At 32.7% G+C, this 19,874-nt stretch overlaps 1 protein-coding gene across 1 annotated transcript in view; it reads right to left on the bottom strand.

Moving 5' to 3' along the window:
* The window catches only part of erbb4a (erb-b2 receptor tyrosine kinase 4a), a 267,096-nt gene that overhangs the window by 33,270 nt on the left and 213,952 nt on the right, over positions 1 to 19,874 (bottom strand). The window contains 7 exon segments of the mRNA NM_001143751.3: positions 4,204 to 4,389; positions 7,281 to 7,379; positions 7,483 to 7,605; positions 11,355 to 11,487; positions 12,123 to 12,167; positions 15,160 to 15,314; positions 17,627 to 17,720. Of these exon segments, the coding sequence (NP_001137223.2) occupies positions 4,204 to 4,389; positions 7,281 to 7,379; positions 7,483 to 7,605; positions 11,355 to 11,487; positions 12,123 to 12,167; positions 15,160 to 15,314; positions 17,627 to 17,720 (835 nt within the window).

The following is a 19,874-nucleotide window of genomic DNA, read 5'->3' as shown; positions in this document are numbered from 1 at the left end:
TTATGCTTAGCTATATGCAAATATGTCATACAGAACTGATTCTCATTCGAATTCTCCACAGAAAAGCAGATGAATGAGAGATGGAATGAACAAGAGTTTTTTTGAGGACTCAAAGCTTCTTTAATGAGGCCAAAGGAGATACGCCTGCAGCTGGAGAAAGCCATTTGTGCGGTGTAATGACACAGAGGTACTCACACAGTACAGCGGTTTTCCAATCCTGCATGTAGGATTAACACACTGAGTATGCAAAAAAATAAAATAAATAAATTCTAGGAAGAAAAAAATGGAGTAAATTTCAGATGAGAGGGTTTCTAACTGCTGGAATATGATTTACAATGGCAGGTTTACAAAGACAATGCTCATACTGCCAGCAAAAACAGCACAATTACAGAAGATGGTTTCTGTGCATAAGAAAAATGATGTTTTGGAAATTTATGAATAGCTCTGTAATACTGCGGGAGGAAAATATCAATTATAACATTTGCTTCTTTGTTGCAACACCCTCTTGGACAATAAAATGACAACAGGTAACACACTGAGATCCTGAAAATGTGCAATGCATTCTGGGAGAGATGTTTATGTGTCCATTGTCATAACTGATGTACATAGGAGGTTAACAGGTTAAACAAATAAGTTCTAGAACATATTTGGAATATAATAGTTAAAAAACTGCAGCCATTGACATAATAGTAGATAGTTACCGGTTCGCAACATTCTTCAAAATTTCTTCTTTTGTTTTCAGCAGAACAAAAAAAACTCATACCAATTTGGTCCCATAACACTCTGATATTTAAAGGCTCAAAAGTAAAGTACCCTGGAGTACTTTTTTTTTTTTTTTAGATTTTAACAAACTTGTGTGTGTTGAGCATCAGTTAAGACAATGTTAGCTCTGTCAGCATTAATTGTGGGATAAAGTGGATAATCAGTCCTGCTACGGCACACAGTAGTTAGCAGTTTATGAAGGCTTGTACCTATGTGTTTGTTTCCATGATCCACAGGGTTTGTTGTATGGTTTTCCCCGTGATGCTGTCAGGGCTGATACAGAAAAGCTGTTTGTGTGCAGCAAGCATTTTTGTTGGGAGAGCTGTACGAGAATTGGAGAACGGCGGACTTTATATTTTATCAGTTGAGTTTGTTACCATTCAGACAAATCGCCTGTATCCGAGCTGTTCTGTTCGCCTAAATCCTCCAGATACTAGCAGGGCAATGTTTGGAATAGACAGGGCAAAAGACCTGCTGCACTGCTATGCACTGTGTATTCTTTCCTCTGTTCGCAGAGCTCCACTCACCCCATGATGAATTCATTTATTTTTTTAATTTGAGGTAGACTTAAACTGATAAGGGGGAGTTTTATGGCCCTTTAATACAGAAATGTCTGCTTTGGGTAAACTATCCCTTTAATGGTGAAAAAATGGTGATCTAATTTACATTTTTGGGTGAACTATCCTTTTAAAGTCAGCTCTCATCGGTCAAATAAAAGTCTCCCATCACTGGTCAACAGAGCTGGTTTTTCACCATGGCTCCATCTTAGACCGAGCCTGCCAATTTGATTACAGTGATGCAGAATGGATTCACACCGGTTAACATTTCAATTGAGAACGGAGGCACGTAATCTGCTTTAAATGCATCATCCCATAATGAGTGTAATCTCATCCTCACGCCGGGGTTGTTATTTCGCCGTGTGCCGGAACAGTTGCTCGATGAGAATTTGGCCGGCTGCAGGGTTTTAATGTTTTAACAGCGTGACCGGGAAAACCTCTAGCAGCAGGTCTGTGTCGCCAGCTGAATTCCAGGGCAGGAACAGGCAAGGTTGTGGAGCGTTTTGCTCAACCTACAACCTGATTAATAGCTGCCATTAAGCTGAAGCCCAAAGCTCTGAGTTACAACAAACCAGCACCCATCTCTTGAACTCAGCCAATCCATTCACAGCAGACAGATTAAAACGCTTCTAAGGTGGTGGAACCGGGCAAACTTAAACAGAACTGATGTCAAACAGAACAAAGAGTTCTCAACATGGAGTTCAGATGACCTATTCATGACATTCCAGCTCTATATGAAGCATTCAGATGCAAGTGCCATCTGAAATTATCTTCTAAAATGAGTATTGTTCTCAGGCTCCTGTGTGTAGGTTCAGTAATTTTACTCTTATGGCAAATGATTATTGATGATTATTTTTTATTGGATTTAAAAGTGAACTAACTGAACACAAACATAAGAAGCTGAGAATTATTAGTAATTTTTAGACATTACTGTATTTGACAAAAGTCTTTTCGTCGATTCCAGTTGTAAGAGCAACAAATAATAACTTGACGTCTAGTTGATCATTTGGAAAAGTGGCAGAAGGTCGATTTTTCTGATGAATCATCTGTTGAACTGCATCCCAATCATCACAAATACTGCAGAAGACCTACTGGAATGCACATGGATCCATGAATCTGATAGAAATCAGTCAAGTTGGTGAAGGTAAAGTCATGGTTTGGGGTTACATTCAGTATTGGTGCATGTGACAGATCTGCAGAGTGGATGGCAACATCAATAACCTGACGTGTCAAGACATTTGTGCTGCCCATTACATTATAAACTACAGAAGAGGGTAAATTCTTCAGCAGGATAGCGCTCCTTTTTTATACTACAGCCTCTTCATCAAAGTTTCTGAAGGTCAAGGTGCTCCAGGATTGGCCAGCCCAGTCACCAGGCATGAACATTATTGAGTATGTCCGGGGTAAGATGAAGGAAGAGGCATTGAAGATGAATCCTATAAATCTTGATGAACTCTGGGAGTCCTGCAAGAACACTTTCGTTGCCATTCCAAATGACTTTATTATTAAGTTCTTTGAGTCATTGTAGAGATGTATGGATGTAGTCCTCCAAGCTCATGATGTCAATACACAATATTCATTTTTTTCCCACTGCACCATGATTTTTTTTTAAGCAAAGTCAGACTTTACTGTCCTGATTAAATAATTAAAAATCAAGGCATGATCATATTTTATTTTGGTAAAATTAACATAATCTAGAGGCCTTTGCCTTTCATATATGCCACTTCTGATACCAAATGATGAAGTCAAGTCATTATTTATTGTTCATAAAACTGCTCAGACTTTGAGCCTTTAAAAAATATTTTACAACTAACTGCTAAAATACATCCATATAAAATCTAAATTTTACCATTTAATCATCTTAATTATCAGGTAGTATTTCACAATTGTACAAAAATATTATTATTTGATTTTTAAAAGGTAACTTGTTTTGTTCTGCACATAACAAACTATTTAAATAAACGTTTTTATTAAATTTATATTTTTAATTTAACAAGATGATTTTAATGAATAGGCAAATGCTAGCTAAATGTATTCATGTTTATATATGTACAGTGCTCAACATAATTGAGTACAGCCCATTTTAAAACAATAGTTTTATCAATTTCTCAGTGAATATGGGTTATATGTTTTGGTGCTTTTGAACAAAACATATTTATTAAATGGATATATTTGTTAAAATAATATTTTAGGCACCAGGTATAGTTAGAAATAGAAAGATTATACACTTAAATTTATGCGAAAGTTAAAAAAATTTTTTAACCGTTTATGTACTGTATGTATATTAACTTACTGTCTATTGCTGTGCACAATTACATAATTAACCATTTCAAGTTACATATTCTATTAAAAACTATTATTAAGGTCATTCAATTTATACAATATTTTTTTGAGAAATCCAAAATTGGAGCATTAGATTAAGAAAAAACTTTAGAAATATTAAAAATATTTAGAAACTTTGATGAAAAAAGTGTAATGAAAATATATATTTCATCTTGCCACATTAGAGCTTATCCAGGTCTAATTTTATTATGATTTTTGAGTAAAAAAACTTGTGTGAGTGTTGTGTTGTGAGGATACATGTAGTTCAGACTCAGTATTGCTTAATGACCAAAGCTAGAATGAACATTCTGTTCTCTGCATTCTGCATTTGTTCTAAAACTGAACATATGCAATATACTTGGATATAATGTAATTTCCTTGGGACATTTTTTTGCCTTTGTCCAGCCTGAAGGCTATTAGTCTAGCCGAAAAATCAACAGCCGCATCCAAATAGATAGTCACCTCACAAATAAACATACATTCTAAATAGACATTTTTTGAAGCCAAAAGTCAAGGCAGTATTTCCATGGATGTTTACTGGCTGTGAAATCCCAAGTCTTACCTTTGCGATCTGCACACACCAGTTGAGCAGCAGCTGTGAGCCGATGTTGTCCTGGTGTTCATGAACGTAGTCCAGCAGGCAGCCGTGGGGCATGAGCTGAGTGACCAGCTGAATAGTGGGACTCAAGCAGACCCCTAAAAGACGCACCAGATGAGGATGCTCCATACTGGCCATGATCAGCGCCTCCTGGTGGACAGGGATACAAGAGATCCGATCACTGAAATTACATAATAATTGCACAATGTTGCTGGACACACACAGAATTTCTATAGACCTAACAATTGTTATGCTATACAAAATGTATGTAACCACTGAGCCACCCCAATTCAGTTGTTTAAATACAAATTTTAATATACAAGTAGTACAAATGTAGATGTAAAAAACCCTGACTTATTATTACAAGATGTATAATATATAAATCTAAATTACCATTGGCACAAGCCCTATACAAAAGATAACAAGTCTACTGTATTCTCACTTACAGTCCAAATGACCTCAGTGACTGTCTATCTCAGTTTTCCACATGTTTCATAAAGAGAAACATCTTTATAAATGCACATACAGTACATACATATTTATGCGTTATATCAGAGAGAGGCAGGGGTGAATATGGATCTTTCATGAGCAGCTCAGCATCAGCCTGCCTGCTTATGTATGTGCACAGATAACAGCAACACAAACATGCAGAAGGAATTCCCTGGCAGCCGCAGCACATGATGCTGCGTTTTGATGGCTTTTTAAAGGAGCCTGACCTCTTGCTGAAACTCAGGAGAGCAAAACAGGGGGAACGAAAGACTGGCTTGGAAAAAAAAGGAGATGTATAGTGATATGTGGCTGATGCTGTTGTTGGAATTTGCTTTTGGCACATCATGCATTCAGTTCTTTTCATTTCTTTACGTTTAAAAGGCAAGATAGATGACATTTATAATGCATTTTATACCTGTAATGTGATGCATTTAGGAATGTTAATGGTGTAAAAAGGAATTGGAATAGGAAAGAATTGAACGTAAGGCTATTAAACTGAAACAACCTATTGGATATGATCTTAACAATACAACATTTACAAGAAATTACAGTATAAAGGTAATGTGTACTTAATTTAATTTAATTTAATTTAATTTAATTTAATTTAATTTAATTTAATTTAATTTACTTGTCTGCTTAGTCCATTTATTAATCTGGGATCGCCACAACGGAATGAACCGCCAACTTATCCAGTACATTTTTACGTAACGGATGCCCTTCCAGCCGCAACCCATCTCTGACACACACACATTCACAGACACACTCATACACTACGGACAATTTAGCCTACCCACCTGTACTGCATGTCTTTGGACTGTGGAGGAAACCCACGCGAATGCAGGGAGAACATGCAAACTCCACACAGAAACGCCAACTGAGCCGAGGATCGAACCAGCGACCCAGCAACCTTCTTGCTGTGAGGCGACAGCACTACCTACTGTGCCACTGCATCGCCTTTATTTTATTTTATTTTATTTTATTTTATTTTATTTTATTTTATTTTTGTTTAGTTTATTTTATTTTATTGATTTAGTTTTATTTTTAAACATTTGTTACATATTTTTTTATTTTATTTAATTACTTATTTTATTTTATTTATTTTTAATTTAATTTAATTTAATTGTTTTTATTTTTATTTTATGTATTTATATGTTATATATTTACATATAACATGTATTTATATGTTATATGTATATGTTTTTTTATTTTATTTATTTTTAATTTAATTTTAATATTTTTTTTATTTTCTATTTAGTTTTTTGGTTTAATTTTTAATTTAATTATTTTATACTTTTTCTTTATTTTATTTTATTTTATTTATTTTTGATTTAATTTAATTACATTTTATAGCTTATTTCTATTGCACATTGTATACACAATGGTAATTCAAAGTGCTTTAGATAAACAAGAATAAAAAATAAAATAAAAGAATAATAAATAAAATAACAAAAAATTAAAATAATTAAAAACATATGAATACAATTTTAAATATATGTTTACTATTTTAATAAATATAGGATTTATAACTACAATTTATAACTGCAAAGCCAAAGCTAAATCTCCAGTAGCACATGATCATTCAGATGTTGAATTGGTGATCAGATTGATGCATATACATTTCTTATTTTTAATTTTATACAGATATGCTGCTCAATATTTTAAGGAACATATATAATGCTCTTTTGCAAACTGCTTGAAACCCCTTTACAAACTTTGCATTTTCAGGCCTTCAAAATGTTGCTGTTGTTCAACTGGACACATACAAACAAGCACACACACTTTAGAGCCATCTTTATGGGGACTTCTCATAGACATAATGCTTTTTATACTGTACAAACTGTATATTCAACCCCCTACCCAAACACTAACTCAAAACCTCTTAGAGGAGACAATCAGCATTTTCAACATTCACATTTTCACAATATTCACATTTTCAAATAAGTTACTTTTGGGTCAATTATTAACCAGTTCTCCTCATGGGAATCAAAATGTACTGGTATTCCTATACTTTCGGGGACATTTGGTCGGGTAAGGAATACAAAAGACACAAACGCACACATACACACACACATGCAAGCACACACGCCCAAACACACATTTTTGGGGGTTTATGGTCCGTTTTTCCCATGAGGTCAAAATGTACTGTTATTGCTATACTTGTGGGGACATTTGGTCACCACACCATAGTGAATAAAAGGTACACACACATACACAAAGAGAGAGAGAAATGTAGGGTTTTCATGTTTTATGGGAACGTTCAATAGACATAATGGTCCTCACAATGTGATAAATACCAGGACCACACACACACACGCACACAAAGTTTAGATGTTTACACACTATAAACAAATTCTGAGTTATTTCAGTTCAATATTGGGTAAAACATGAACAAACTCAAATGTCGGTTTAAATTTGGAATTATAAATATTATAAAAATAAAAAGTTGATTAACCTAGTGGTTGGTTTTGTCAATATTTTACCCAAAATTAAATTGAATTAAACCAACCTTTTTTTAGATAGTATGTAAAAGTACTTTAAGGTAGTTTACTCACATCCATGAACTCCACATTGGCTTTTGGTCCAGTGCTTTCATTGAGTATCTTTATGGCCACAGGAATCTTCACTGTTTCCCCTTCTGGAACCCAGATTCCCTTTTAAAGAAGGCATCAGAATCAGTCAATAACCTTTCACACCATATAAAGCAACACATTCTGACAGGCAGACAGCAACCCACAACCAATGTAAAAGCGTTACCTTATAGACCATGCCAAAGGCTCCAGCTCCCAGAATCTTGACCCTCTTGAGTTCCGTTTCCTTCAAGATGCGCAGCTGAGCCTGGTTTGGTGCTGCACCGCTGGGCGTCAAGGGCTCCACCAACTGCTCAAACAATCCAGTCTTAGATTAGTCACAACTCCAAACACACACAACTCCAAAATAAGCGCTTAGAAGTCACATTTAACCACATTTTCAGAATTAAGTTTGTTTACGCAGAAGTTATTGGGCCTCAGGAGGGGGAAAAAAAAGGATGATACTAGATATTTGGAAAGCAAACAGTTGGGAAGTGAACTGCACTGGTGAAGATGAGAGAGAGGAGAGAGAAAGGTTGAAGAGGATTTACACAGACATAATTGCTAAATACAAAGTGGCATTTGTAGTTTCATTAGGGCTGGAGCTGGCTTGCTGTATTAAAAAAAAATAACTGTGTGTAGGTGTGTGTGGAAGACTTGGATTTGTTTGTTTTCAGTAATAAACTAAAGATCCGTTTTGGAAATACGATTTTAGAGGTTTTTGGTTAATATAAGCATGAGGGAAATGAACATATAAATTATTAAAAATGTACCCAGTGATGAAAATGCTTCAAATAGATCAGACTAGACCAAAATATGACAGGTCTAAACCCCATTTCAAAGTTTGTAAAACCCAATATGAATGTGCAAAGGGTTCTATTTTAAATTTTACAACTTTGTCCCCACACCAAAACACTCCTACTACTACTACTACTACTACTACTACTACTACTACTACTACTACTACTAAAACTACTACTATTAATACTACATACTACTACAACTAATACTACTACTACTGCTACTACTACTAATAATAATAATAATAATTACAACAACACTAACTCCTACTACTACTACTACCATTAACAACAACAGCACCACTAACACTAACCCGACTACTACTACTAACAACACTAACCCTACTTCTACTACTGCTACTACTGCTACTACGACTATTACTAACAACAACAACAACAACAACAACAACAACAACAACAACAACAACAACAACCAGTAATGTTAGCCCTACTACTACTACTACTACTAAAACTACTACTATTAATACTACTACTACTACTACAACTAATACTAATACTACTACTACTGCTACTACTACTACTACTACAACTACTAATAATAATAATAATAATTACAGCAACACTAACTCCTACTACTACTACTACCATTAACAACAACAGCACCACTAACACTAACCCGACTACTACTACTAACAACACTAACCCTACTTCTACTACTGCTACTACTGCTACTACGACTATTACTAACAACAACAACAACAACAACAACAACAACAACAACAACAACAACAACAACAACAACAACCAGTAATGTTAGCCCTACTACTACTACTACTACTACTAAAACTACTACTATTAGTACTACTACTACTACTACAACTAATACTAATACTACTACTACTGCTACTACTACTACTACTACTACTACTACTAAAACTACTACTATTAATACTACTACTACAACTAATACTAATACTACTACTACTGCTACTACTACTACTACTACTACTACTACTACTAATAATAATAATAATAATAATAATAATAATAATAATAATAATAATAATAATCTGCATATGTGCCATTCTAACAATATGTGAATAAGTATATTTGGTTATCCATCTATTAAGACGAACTGTTACTGTGACCATCAATCGCATTGCAAAACAAACAAGGAACCACAGACTGAATGCACAAATGTGGAGCTGTCCATCTATGTGGTGCTAAAATTCTGCATTTAGACTGAGCATTAGAGGGAGCTGTCCAGACGTGTGGTGCTGAAAGAGAACACATCTGTCAAACTAAATAAAGGATTTCAGGTCCACTGTAAAAGGATAGTGTACAGATGATTGAATCTTATTATAAAGATTTAATTTATGATGAAGTAAAGGTAAATTTCTGGTCTATTATTAATAAGTATGCTCGTAAAATGAGAGTCTATATAGGGAAAGGTGTTGAAAAGGCTTTGATGCAGAAACATGCAGCCTGTATTTGGTAAAATGATTCTTTCCCCAAAAACATAAATGATCCAATCATATTGTCTAGCAATTCTAGCTATATAAACCTTTCTTTTTTCATACAATTACAATCAGGGTTATCTTAAATAATATACTGTCTCTTCACTTAATGGCAGTGAATAATGGATGAGTTTCTAAAGCTCAAACAATCCATTGGGTGACTTTTTAAAAAGAAAAATATTCATTTTAAATATGTGCTATATGCATGTTTCAAACAGGGTCAAGTCGCAACATATGACAGACAATTTAAAACATATTGCCATTAGAGTCAGTAGCACAACATACAAGTGTCATATTCCCTTCCGTGTTAGACCTTTGCTTTGTTGTTTTGCTTGTTTATGTTGCCTGCTGCCTGCCTGCACTGAATATTGCCTATGTACTGTATTTGATTACGTTTCTGGATTTGCCTACATACATCTGTTTGCCCCTGTGTTGACTGTTGCTTGCCTGACCATCTCTGTATAATAAACCCTGCTTTTGGATCCTCACTTCCTTGTCAGCGTCCCCATTCACTTAACAACTTATACAGCATGTGCAAAAAAATAAAAATAATATATATATATATATATATATATATATATATATATATATATATATATATATATATATATATATATATATATATATATATATATATTTCAAATAGTATAAAACGTGTTTGCAGAACTGTTGTAATAATAACTTTCTTGTGCATTAATCGAGCATTTAAAATAATTAATTAATGACTAAAGCTTTAAACACAATAATAAATAATATTTTAAACATAAAAACAATTACTTTTAATCAAAATGATATTTAACTACCCCACAAATAATGTTTTATCACTCTTTGAATCTGACCCTTTTAGGCCTTGATCTAAATTGCACCATTTTGATGACTGTCGCTTTAAATTCAAATTCAAATGAGATTTTCAAAAGAGGGCGGAGCTAAAAATGCCTGTGTCAGCATTGTGTCAGATTCAAAAACAAGACTAACGTCCTATGCTAATGAGGGAAAGATGGTCACTACTGGGCGGGGCTTTCCCCCTCTGGTGACACGTACAAAAGGAGAACGTCAATCAAAGTATTTCTTTTTCAAAGTGATTTTTTATCAAGTGTGATTATAAAAACATAAACAAATTTTTTTTCAATTAAAAGCTGGTTATAATTACACATTGTTGTGTTTAAACCCCTTATAAAAGTAATTTTTGCATGATAGGCCATCTTAAGATACAGCATAATACAGGGACTGTGAGCGACTGGGAGGTCTGGAAGTCTCCTTATTCCTTGTCTTCTTGGCAAACACACATCACTTTTCTACATGAACAGAGACCTCAGGTTTGCTAAAATGGATTTGGGGATTCTAGTGCGCAAGTGTCTCTGTCAGCTTTTGGATACAGGTTCTGTTCTCAGGCTGACAGCTGTCTATAACACTGATGCTCCACCTGCAAATTATCCAAACCAGCAAAGACAGGCCATGTTTTTTAATGGGCTGCACAGTCATTCAGGGCAACAGGGCTATGCATTAACCCAACAAACATGCCATGCATTTAGGGAAGGATTACTCCACTGAATACTTTATGTGCTGTGGACTGGGGATTTTTTTTTATTTTAAGCATGAAGCTTATCAAGAAATGAAACGAATGCAAAAATCTGCGGTATGGGAAGGATTTTGATGAAATGTGACAGAGAGAAGAGATACAAGACGTGATGCATAATGTATGGTATGTTTGAGTTTTAGTCAGTGCTTACTGGTTTTAGTAAACGTGGATGAGAACACTCTCGTCTGAAGGTCTCTCTTACCTCGGTTTCCAGGAATCGACGTAAGGCTCTTTTTTTCTTGATGCTCTTTCGGCGGATGTAAACAGCCACACTGAGAGCTATGATGACTATTACAAAGAGACCCCCAATTAATCCAGCAGCAATCAGAGGAGTCCTGGAAGATCAAAAGAAGATGTACACAAGTTGTAATGCTGTCTGCTTTTTTTTCCCCTTAAACCAATTAGGCACAAACCCAATCATGCATATCACCGATGCCAGATAATAAAATATTTATTTATTTATTTATTTATTTATTTATTTATTTATTTATTTATTTATTTATTTATTTATTTATTTATTTATTCATTCATTCATTCATTCATTCATTCATTCATTCATTCATTTATTTATTTATTTATTTATTTATTTATTTAAATGTAAACAAATGGAAGGTTATAGATATTATATGATTTATTTATTTATGTATTGCTTGTTTGTTTGTTTGTTTTTCCATTTATTTATTTATTTATTTATTTAAATATAATTTAATGAATGTTTATAGATGTTATTTGCTTATTTATTTATTTACTGTTTTTCCATTTATTTATTTAAATATAATTGAATGGATGTTTATAGACATTATTTATTTATTTATTTAAAGATAATTTAAAGGGTGTTTATTTATTTATTTATTTTTTTAATTTATCAATAAACATTAAAACATAATTTATTATATTATTTATAATACTATTTAAAAAAATTTCTATGTATCTGTCTGTTTATCTGTCACACACACAAAGAAACTCTTACCTGTCCAACATGCCAACACAGTCTTGTATCCGGGGTCCAGTACAGCTGAAACACAGGCCATCAAATTGAATTATAAACCATGTATTGGAGTTTCATTTCAAAACACTGGTAGATTAAAACATTAAGACACATAGCATTAGCATGAAACTCAGTTACTTGCAGTTACTGAAAAGTTTGTGCTGCTAGTAAACAAAAGATATTAATAATAAAAAAAAATGCCTGAGCTTACATAATACAGAAAGGTTCTAAAGGTTTATTCTCAGTTAATGGTAGCAAATATTAAAAATCTGTTTAGTCATTTCTAGTCCAAACATCATCAGAATGGATTTTGGAGAGAACTGGACATGATTTGTTGGAGATGAGATGTCTGAATTGGCATGATATGTCTGAATTGGCATAAGACAAGGAACAGTGTGGCACAAAAAGATTCAATTAAAATGTTTTAATAATTACAGTATATTCATTTTAATATGTAAAATGCTACAGTATGGCTCCAGGCACTGGCAATGGTGTGTTTGCCATGAAGCTTATCATGTATCTTAAGCACATGCTGTCAATGTCAACAATTCAATGTCTGCTTTCAATGACTTTCCCTCAGGAGCACAGATCTGCAATCTGTCCTTAAACTTGAAATAAAAAGCTTAAATTAAGCTATTTCTTTTTGCAATGTTTGGTCATTTAGCATGTTTTAACTGTTATAGCACCACCTATGGTCCAATTCTATTCATGTGTTTGTTTTTTTTATTTATTCCTTTTTTTAATATTTACTTATTTATTTAATTTGCGATTAGTAAACAATGAGTAAAACAAACAATTAGTAAACTAGCAAATTAGTAAAATACTATATATAACAAACTAATTTGAAAAATGTTATTGCTATGTATTTATATACAGTGGTCCCTCATTATAATATGATTTACTGTTCGTTGTCTCACAGTTTCACAGATTTTTTTTGTGCAATTTGACATGCACTTTTTTTTTTTTAAGCGTATTATGTTCTGCGTCCTGACTGGCTGTAGACCATTGTCATTCAATCTCCTCCGTGTCTCATGTAAGTACAGAATGTGTTCAGCTTGGTAATTCAACACAAATCTTTGATACCTATCAGTGTGAGTTCCTATAAAGATGAAAAAAGAGTTTTTAAGTGTCCGCAACAAGCCCACCGTAAAGGGGGTCGCAAAACGGATTATGAGCCTTTTGCTGACAGCAATAAATGTCTGACAACAGGTCTTGATCTTTAGTTTCATTCTGTAATACTAGACTTATTTTTCTACAAAAGTGTGAACTGAGAGAGTGTGAAAATGTTCATTTCTGTCTGAGAATAAAGTGTGTAGTGAGTGGTTTTACACCCCTAAAACATCTATAATATGTGTAAAAAATAAAGCGGACTACTTAACATTTTTAAACATAATAGTTTTAATAACAGTAAATAACAGTGATATTGCTGGGTGATGGCGCTGCAGATGTTAAGTCATCATAATACATGTGTAAAACAATGCTTGAACACAGTTTTTTTTTGTTCACAGTTTTTTCTTTCATTGGCATTATACTCAACGACAAAACTGAAATGTCTGCACAACGCAGATTTGAAAGACGCCACGCTTTCTCGTACTGTTGCCTCACTTCGCTGGCGCTTTCTCGTACTGTTGCCTCCTTTCACCGCCGCTCGCCATGTTAAAGTGTGGAATAGTTAAGTATCCTCTAATTTTAGAGCATAGTAATTGGATATTTACTTGCGGGGAAATATAAAACGCACATAAATTATTTAAACGTAAAACCGAGAAAGCCGCAATTCACAAGCACATATTGAACTGTGTATGTCGTACTGAACTGTTCAACATATTGAGAATTGTGGCATCCCTATATATATATATATATATATATATATATATATATATATATATATATATATATATATATATATATATATATATATATATATATATATATATACAGTGTTTAAGAAAGAAGTAACTATATATTTATTTATAGTTTAAATACATTTTTAAGTTGTAAAAAATATATATAACAATATAAATATTAATAAAATGTACATTTCTTCTCAGCATCTATGTTTTCTGCAGTTAAGATTTATGAATTTAGATTCAAGATTTGTAGTTATTAGTGCACATACTGTTTCTGTTATACGCATCAAAATAAAGAGTTGTTGGAAGGCCCACACAGAATCTGTGAATTTTACAGATTTCCACAGATTTTTAGCCCATCATTGACTCAATGTATTTATTTGTGTAAATGTGTGTGATTTATATTTATTTAGTTTTTAAATTAATTTCACTAATATCATTGTGCTATAATAATATTAATATTGAAATGTTCATTTGATTTATTTACAATCCAGTTTGTAAAGTAACATTTTCTGTCTTTTAGTAGAAATATTATATGAGAGACTTGCTTTGTTTACCAAATAAGTGGATCTAATTGGAATTGCATTGTAAACATTCAATAATAGTTTAAATTTTTTATTTTTTATTTCATACATCAAGTTTGTAGTTACAGTATGATACTCCTAAAATTTCCGCATAAATCCTCAGATTATTTACAAAATTCTCAACAGAAATAGCAAAAAAATCTGCAGATTCTGTCTGGCCCTAGTTATTGGTTATTATTGTAGGCCAACAATTCTGCATCAGCACATCCCTTTCAAACACAAGCTACAATATGATCATTTCTACAAATAAAACGGACAGTTTAGCATACTATGTAACATTAAGAAACATTGCATCAAACATATTTCTGTCCAGTGAGCAATTGTAGCTCTGCATTGGATTGTCACTCGATGTCCGATACAAAATGCGGGTCCTGCAGCGAAACCGGTTGCAAGCCACTGATCTGAGAAGTCAGGAACCTGTTCAAATCCCCCAGGCCCATGTGTCTAAGACTGAATGCACTAACCACGATAGATTTACCCACATGGGCAATTAGGTTAGTGCTCTGGGCATACTGTGCTTGATGCAGTTAAAGGAAGGAAAGAAGCTTACAAATAGATTTAAGTGCAAACACAAGCAAACAGTCGTACCCTTGGGTGCAGTTGGGGTGGCAGGGATGGCACTCGTTGTTGGTCTCAGCATATTTGAAGATAAAGCTGTTTGCTCCCTGCAGACCGTCAGGGCATTTCTCCACACAGTTGGGCCCGTCTTTGAGATGCAGACACTTCACACAGTGATCTGGACCCTGTAATGAGAGACGGGAGATTAGGAAATGTGAAGCGTCTCAAGAGAACGAAGAACTGCTTTAAATGCGGAAAGGAAGCATTTAGTTAAACAAACTCACTTATGTAATTCAAGGACGTGTTGGTTGTTTTGTATTTTCATGCTTGTTTTCTCTAGTGTGTGAATATGTAACAGATTCAAATGCAAAAACTACAACTTGTGAAGCTCTAAAGGAGTTTTATGGTTCCTAGATGCAACTCATTTCCATTTTTCAAACTACACCTACAAAATTATAGGGTTTATATGGAATTTATTGTAATTAAAAATACATTGACTATGTTTACATGGACATCATTAATCTAATTATTTGCCTTAATCTGAAGAAGACAACGTATTTACATGAGTTGCTTTTTGACTGCTCTTTTCATGATCCCGTTTTACATGTTATAGCACATAATTCGATTAATGTCATTACCTCACTGTGCTATCCTTGTTTCCTACTTAGTTTCATGTTATTTCTGGTGTTTAATTGTTAATTTGTCGACTTTAACTGCAGTTTGGTACTTTCACTTTCATTTAGGAACATTTAATTCATGCCCCTCGTGACAAAAAATGAGGTATTGGATGTGAGTATGAACTGCTAGGAGAGTGTTGTTTTAATGGAATATGATAATGAACACCATACGGGGATAAAAACCCTTATCATTTGTCTGTAGTCGTTCTCTAACTCGGTATACAGACAATAGTGTCAAACAGCTGTGTGTGTATGGAATATCCTGACGCAAAATGCGGCGAAAATCCTACATGATGGTAATATGCAATGTTTATGTGTCTGTGCCGCACTAAAAAATAGATTTAAAATCTAGATTTAAAATCTAGATCTTAAAATCGATTTAAAAAGACTAAAATCGGCACGCTCTTTATTCGATTTCTGTTTAGTTTGAGTTAAGGTAATCAAAAAACACTGTTTATATGGTAGACTCTAAATCAGAGTATTTTCTTAATCATATTAAAATCATATTATTTGTGTCCATGTAAATGAACTTTTTTCTCAGTCTTCAGTGTCACATGATCCTTCAAGAAATCTTTCCCTCATGAAAATTTTGCGGATTTGTTTTGCGCTTTTTTTTTTTCAAAACCGATATATTTTTCAAGATTAATACTTGATTTTAACTATACATGTAATAGTAATGTGAAAGTTTTTGTTGTTGTTGTTATTAAATGACTTCATGCATACCTGCTGAATCTTAGTATTAAGGTAAGGTAAGTATTAAGGTATTTTATGGTTAATCAATTTTTAACTAAACACATGGCAATTTTTTTTCACCCATTTTATTGTCCTACAACCAAAATAGAAATTCAGTTCCCTTGCTTCTTCTGCAAAAATAAATAAATAAATAAATAAATGACTGAATAAATAAATAAATGATTAAATTAATGAATAAATAAATAACATCAAACAAATAATGGAATAAATAATTAAATAAATCAATCAATCAATCAATAAAATAAATTATTAAATATTTTAATTAATAAACAATTAAATAACTGAAAGAATAAATAAATAAATAAATAACAACAAAACAATAACAGAATAAATTATTAAATAAATAAATAAATCATTAAATAAATAAATAAATAAATAAATAAATGAAATAAACAAACATTTAAATAACTGAATTAATAAATAAATAACAATAAATAAATATCGGAATAAATACATTCAGCTATTTATAAATAAATAAAAAAGTAAATAAATAAATACCAAACATAAAGATTTATATATAAAGAGATAAATCTAATCTATATTACATTTAATCAACACAGAAATCACAAACTCAGTTGTGAGATATTTTTAATAACACTTTATTGTCAAATCACTCTCAAAAATACTTAATTTTAAATAAAACTCAATTGCACAAACGCAGGCTGTTTTGCGATGTAATAGATTTTATAAAGTAGTTTGATTTTGATTTGTGTATTGCACCAATAAACATTTAAAATGATTAAACAATCAAGTCAAACACCACTAACACGCAACCTCTTTTTCAACAATATTAAGCAACTACAGTATGTAATACAGCATGGTTTGCCAGACCTTGCATCATTTAACACAGCCTGACGATGATACATTCTGAGAATAAATTATTTTGAGACTGTAAGTGGATAGTGTAATTTGTTTCTAATCAATATCACTCAGTTTTGTGCTAAAAGCAATATCAAGCTGTGAAGAGACAAAGAAGGAATTGATGCTGTTTTCAATGTCAATGATTTCAAGTTTTAATGAATTCCAATAAAATCCAGCAACAAATATAGAGCTTTTTAGTTGCTTACCGGGCCATGGCAGGTTAAACCTTTCTCTCCAGCTTTTTCACACTGGCTGTCACACTCCACACACACCGAGCCGTTGGCAAACTCTCGAACATCACTGGAAAACATCAAGAGCACAGCCTTACAATTAACTATTTAATGGACACATTATCATTCATTTATTCATTTTCCTTCAGCTTAGTCCTTTTGTTGATTAGGGGTCGCCACAGTGGAATGAACCGCCAACTTTCTAGCCAACGTTTTGCACATTGGATGCCCTTCCAGCAGCAACCCATAACTGGGAAACATCCATACACACTCATTCACACATACACTCTGGCCAATTTAGTTTATTCAATTCACCTATAGCCTTGGGACTGCGGGGGAAACGCGAACACAGGGAGAACATGCAAACTCCACACAGAAATGTCAACGGGCCCAGCCGAGACTCAAACCAGTGATCATGGATGCATTATAAATAATATGCACTGTCTGCATGGCAATGAAGGCATTTGTGCATATCAATCAGATGCTAGTGTGATTAGTCTAAATCTAGGTCAGTTAACTAAAGAGACACACAAGAAAAGCCGTACAAATCCATGAAAGTGGAAACGGCTTAAGGAGCTGTCGATTCCGCTTTCATTTGTTTCTGCTGTTGATACTTTCATTGAGGGCCTCAGAAAAAGAGTTTTCGATGAGCACAGGAGGAAAGCTTGTCAATAAAGTCCTGAAAAAAGTATCTGGGATGGGAAGAAATCAAATGTCCTGAGCAAGAAGGCCAATTTCACATCCAAACATTGCAGATTTTCATCCAACATCAAGCCAATGCAAAATCTATTGGTTTATCTTATAAGGAAATATACACATCTTAAAGTCAGAAGTGGTAATATAACAGATGCACAATACTATTGCTTATTCCTACACAAACAAATAAGCTAACAAATAAACAATAAAAGCAAACAAGCAAGCAAGCAAACAAACAAAAAAAACAAATAAACAAACAAACAAACAAACAAACAAACAAATAAATAAATAAATAGTCAAACAAAAATTAAATTAAAAAATAATTTCCCATAGATGGGTTGCGGCTGGAAGGGCATCCGCTGCGTAAAAACGTAAAAAAGTTGGCGGTTGATTCTGCTGTGGCGACCCCGGATTAATAAAGGGACTAAACCGACAACAAAACGAATGAATAAATAAATAAATAAATAAATAAATAAATAAATAAATAAATAAATAAATAAATAAACAAATTAACTTACCAAAGTTTTTTATTTTATTTTATTTTATTTTATTTTATTTTATTTTATTTTATTTTATTTTATTTTATTTTATTTTATTTTTTCTCCCTTTCCAAACTTGCCTACCTCATTTCCCCCAAATCAACAAACAAACATAAATAAATAAATAAATAAATAAACAAACAAACAAACAAACAAACAAATAAATAAATAAATAAATAAATAAATAAATAAATAAATAAATAAATAAATAAATAAATAAATATTGTTTTTTTGACAACATCTGAATGGGGAATTATTTAGTAACTGTGGTAGCTATTATTTATGAAACTCTTGACAGGTCAATTTTAGGTAAATAGCAAGCACTGTAGGTCTATTTGATGATGCGAATCAATGGAAATGTGTTAGTAGTTATTAATGAAAGACCATAATATAATTAAAATAATAAAATGTCCATATGAATAAATGAATGAATAAATAATTAAATGAAACAAACAATTTTATTAGGAATTTGCAAGAAATGTTTATTTATTTTTTCCTCTCTTTGCAAACTTGTACCCCTCACATTTGTCCAAATAAATCATTTTTTAAATTCTAAACAAATGATAATGTACTTTTAATGCACAGCATTTTTTTTTTCATTTCTTACAATATTCTGGAACAAAACAGATATGCACGGCATATGCCAACAAACCCTTTTTTTTTTAGCCTGTTCTTTTCAATGTCAGTTTCTATGTCTTCATGTTATATATATATATTTTTTTTTTTTCAACCCGCCAGAGTAGCCTGAGAGCCTGATTGTCCCTTTGAGTTGAAATAGCATTAAAAGCATTTTGTTCTTTTGATCTTAATACTCTGATTATAATCATATCTTTGGAACCAGTTGCTCATTTGAACAAATCTGCATCCGAAAAAAATACATTTACAAAAAGGAAAGCTAAAGCTTTTTTAAAAAAGAGCAAGAACTTAAAAGAACTTGAAAAAGAAGCAAACTTGAAAAGCTGTGTAGATCAGCAAAGCATCAAAACTGA

This window comes from Danio rerio, chromosome 1 (assembly GCF_052040795.2).
Source record: "Danio rerio strain M-AB ecotype USA chromosome 1, GRCz13ab, whole genome shotgun sequence".
NCBI classification, from domain to species: domain Eukaryota; kingdom Metazoa; phylum Chordata; class Actinopteri; order Cypriniformes; family Danionidae; genus Danio; species Danio rerio.
This window is presented reverse-complemented; position numbering and strand designations above follow the sequence as displayed.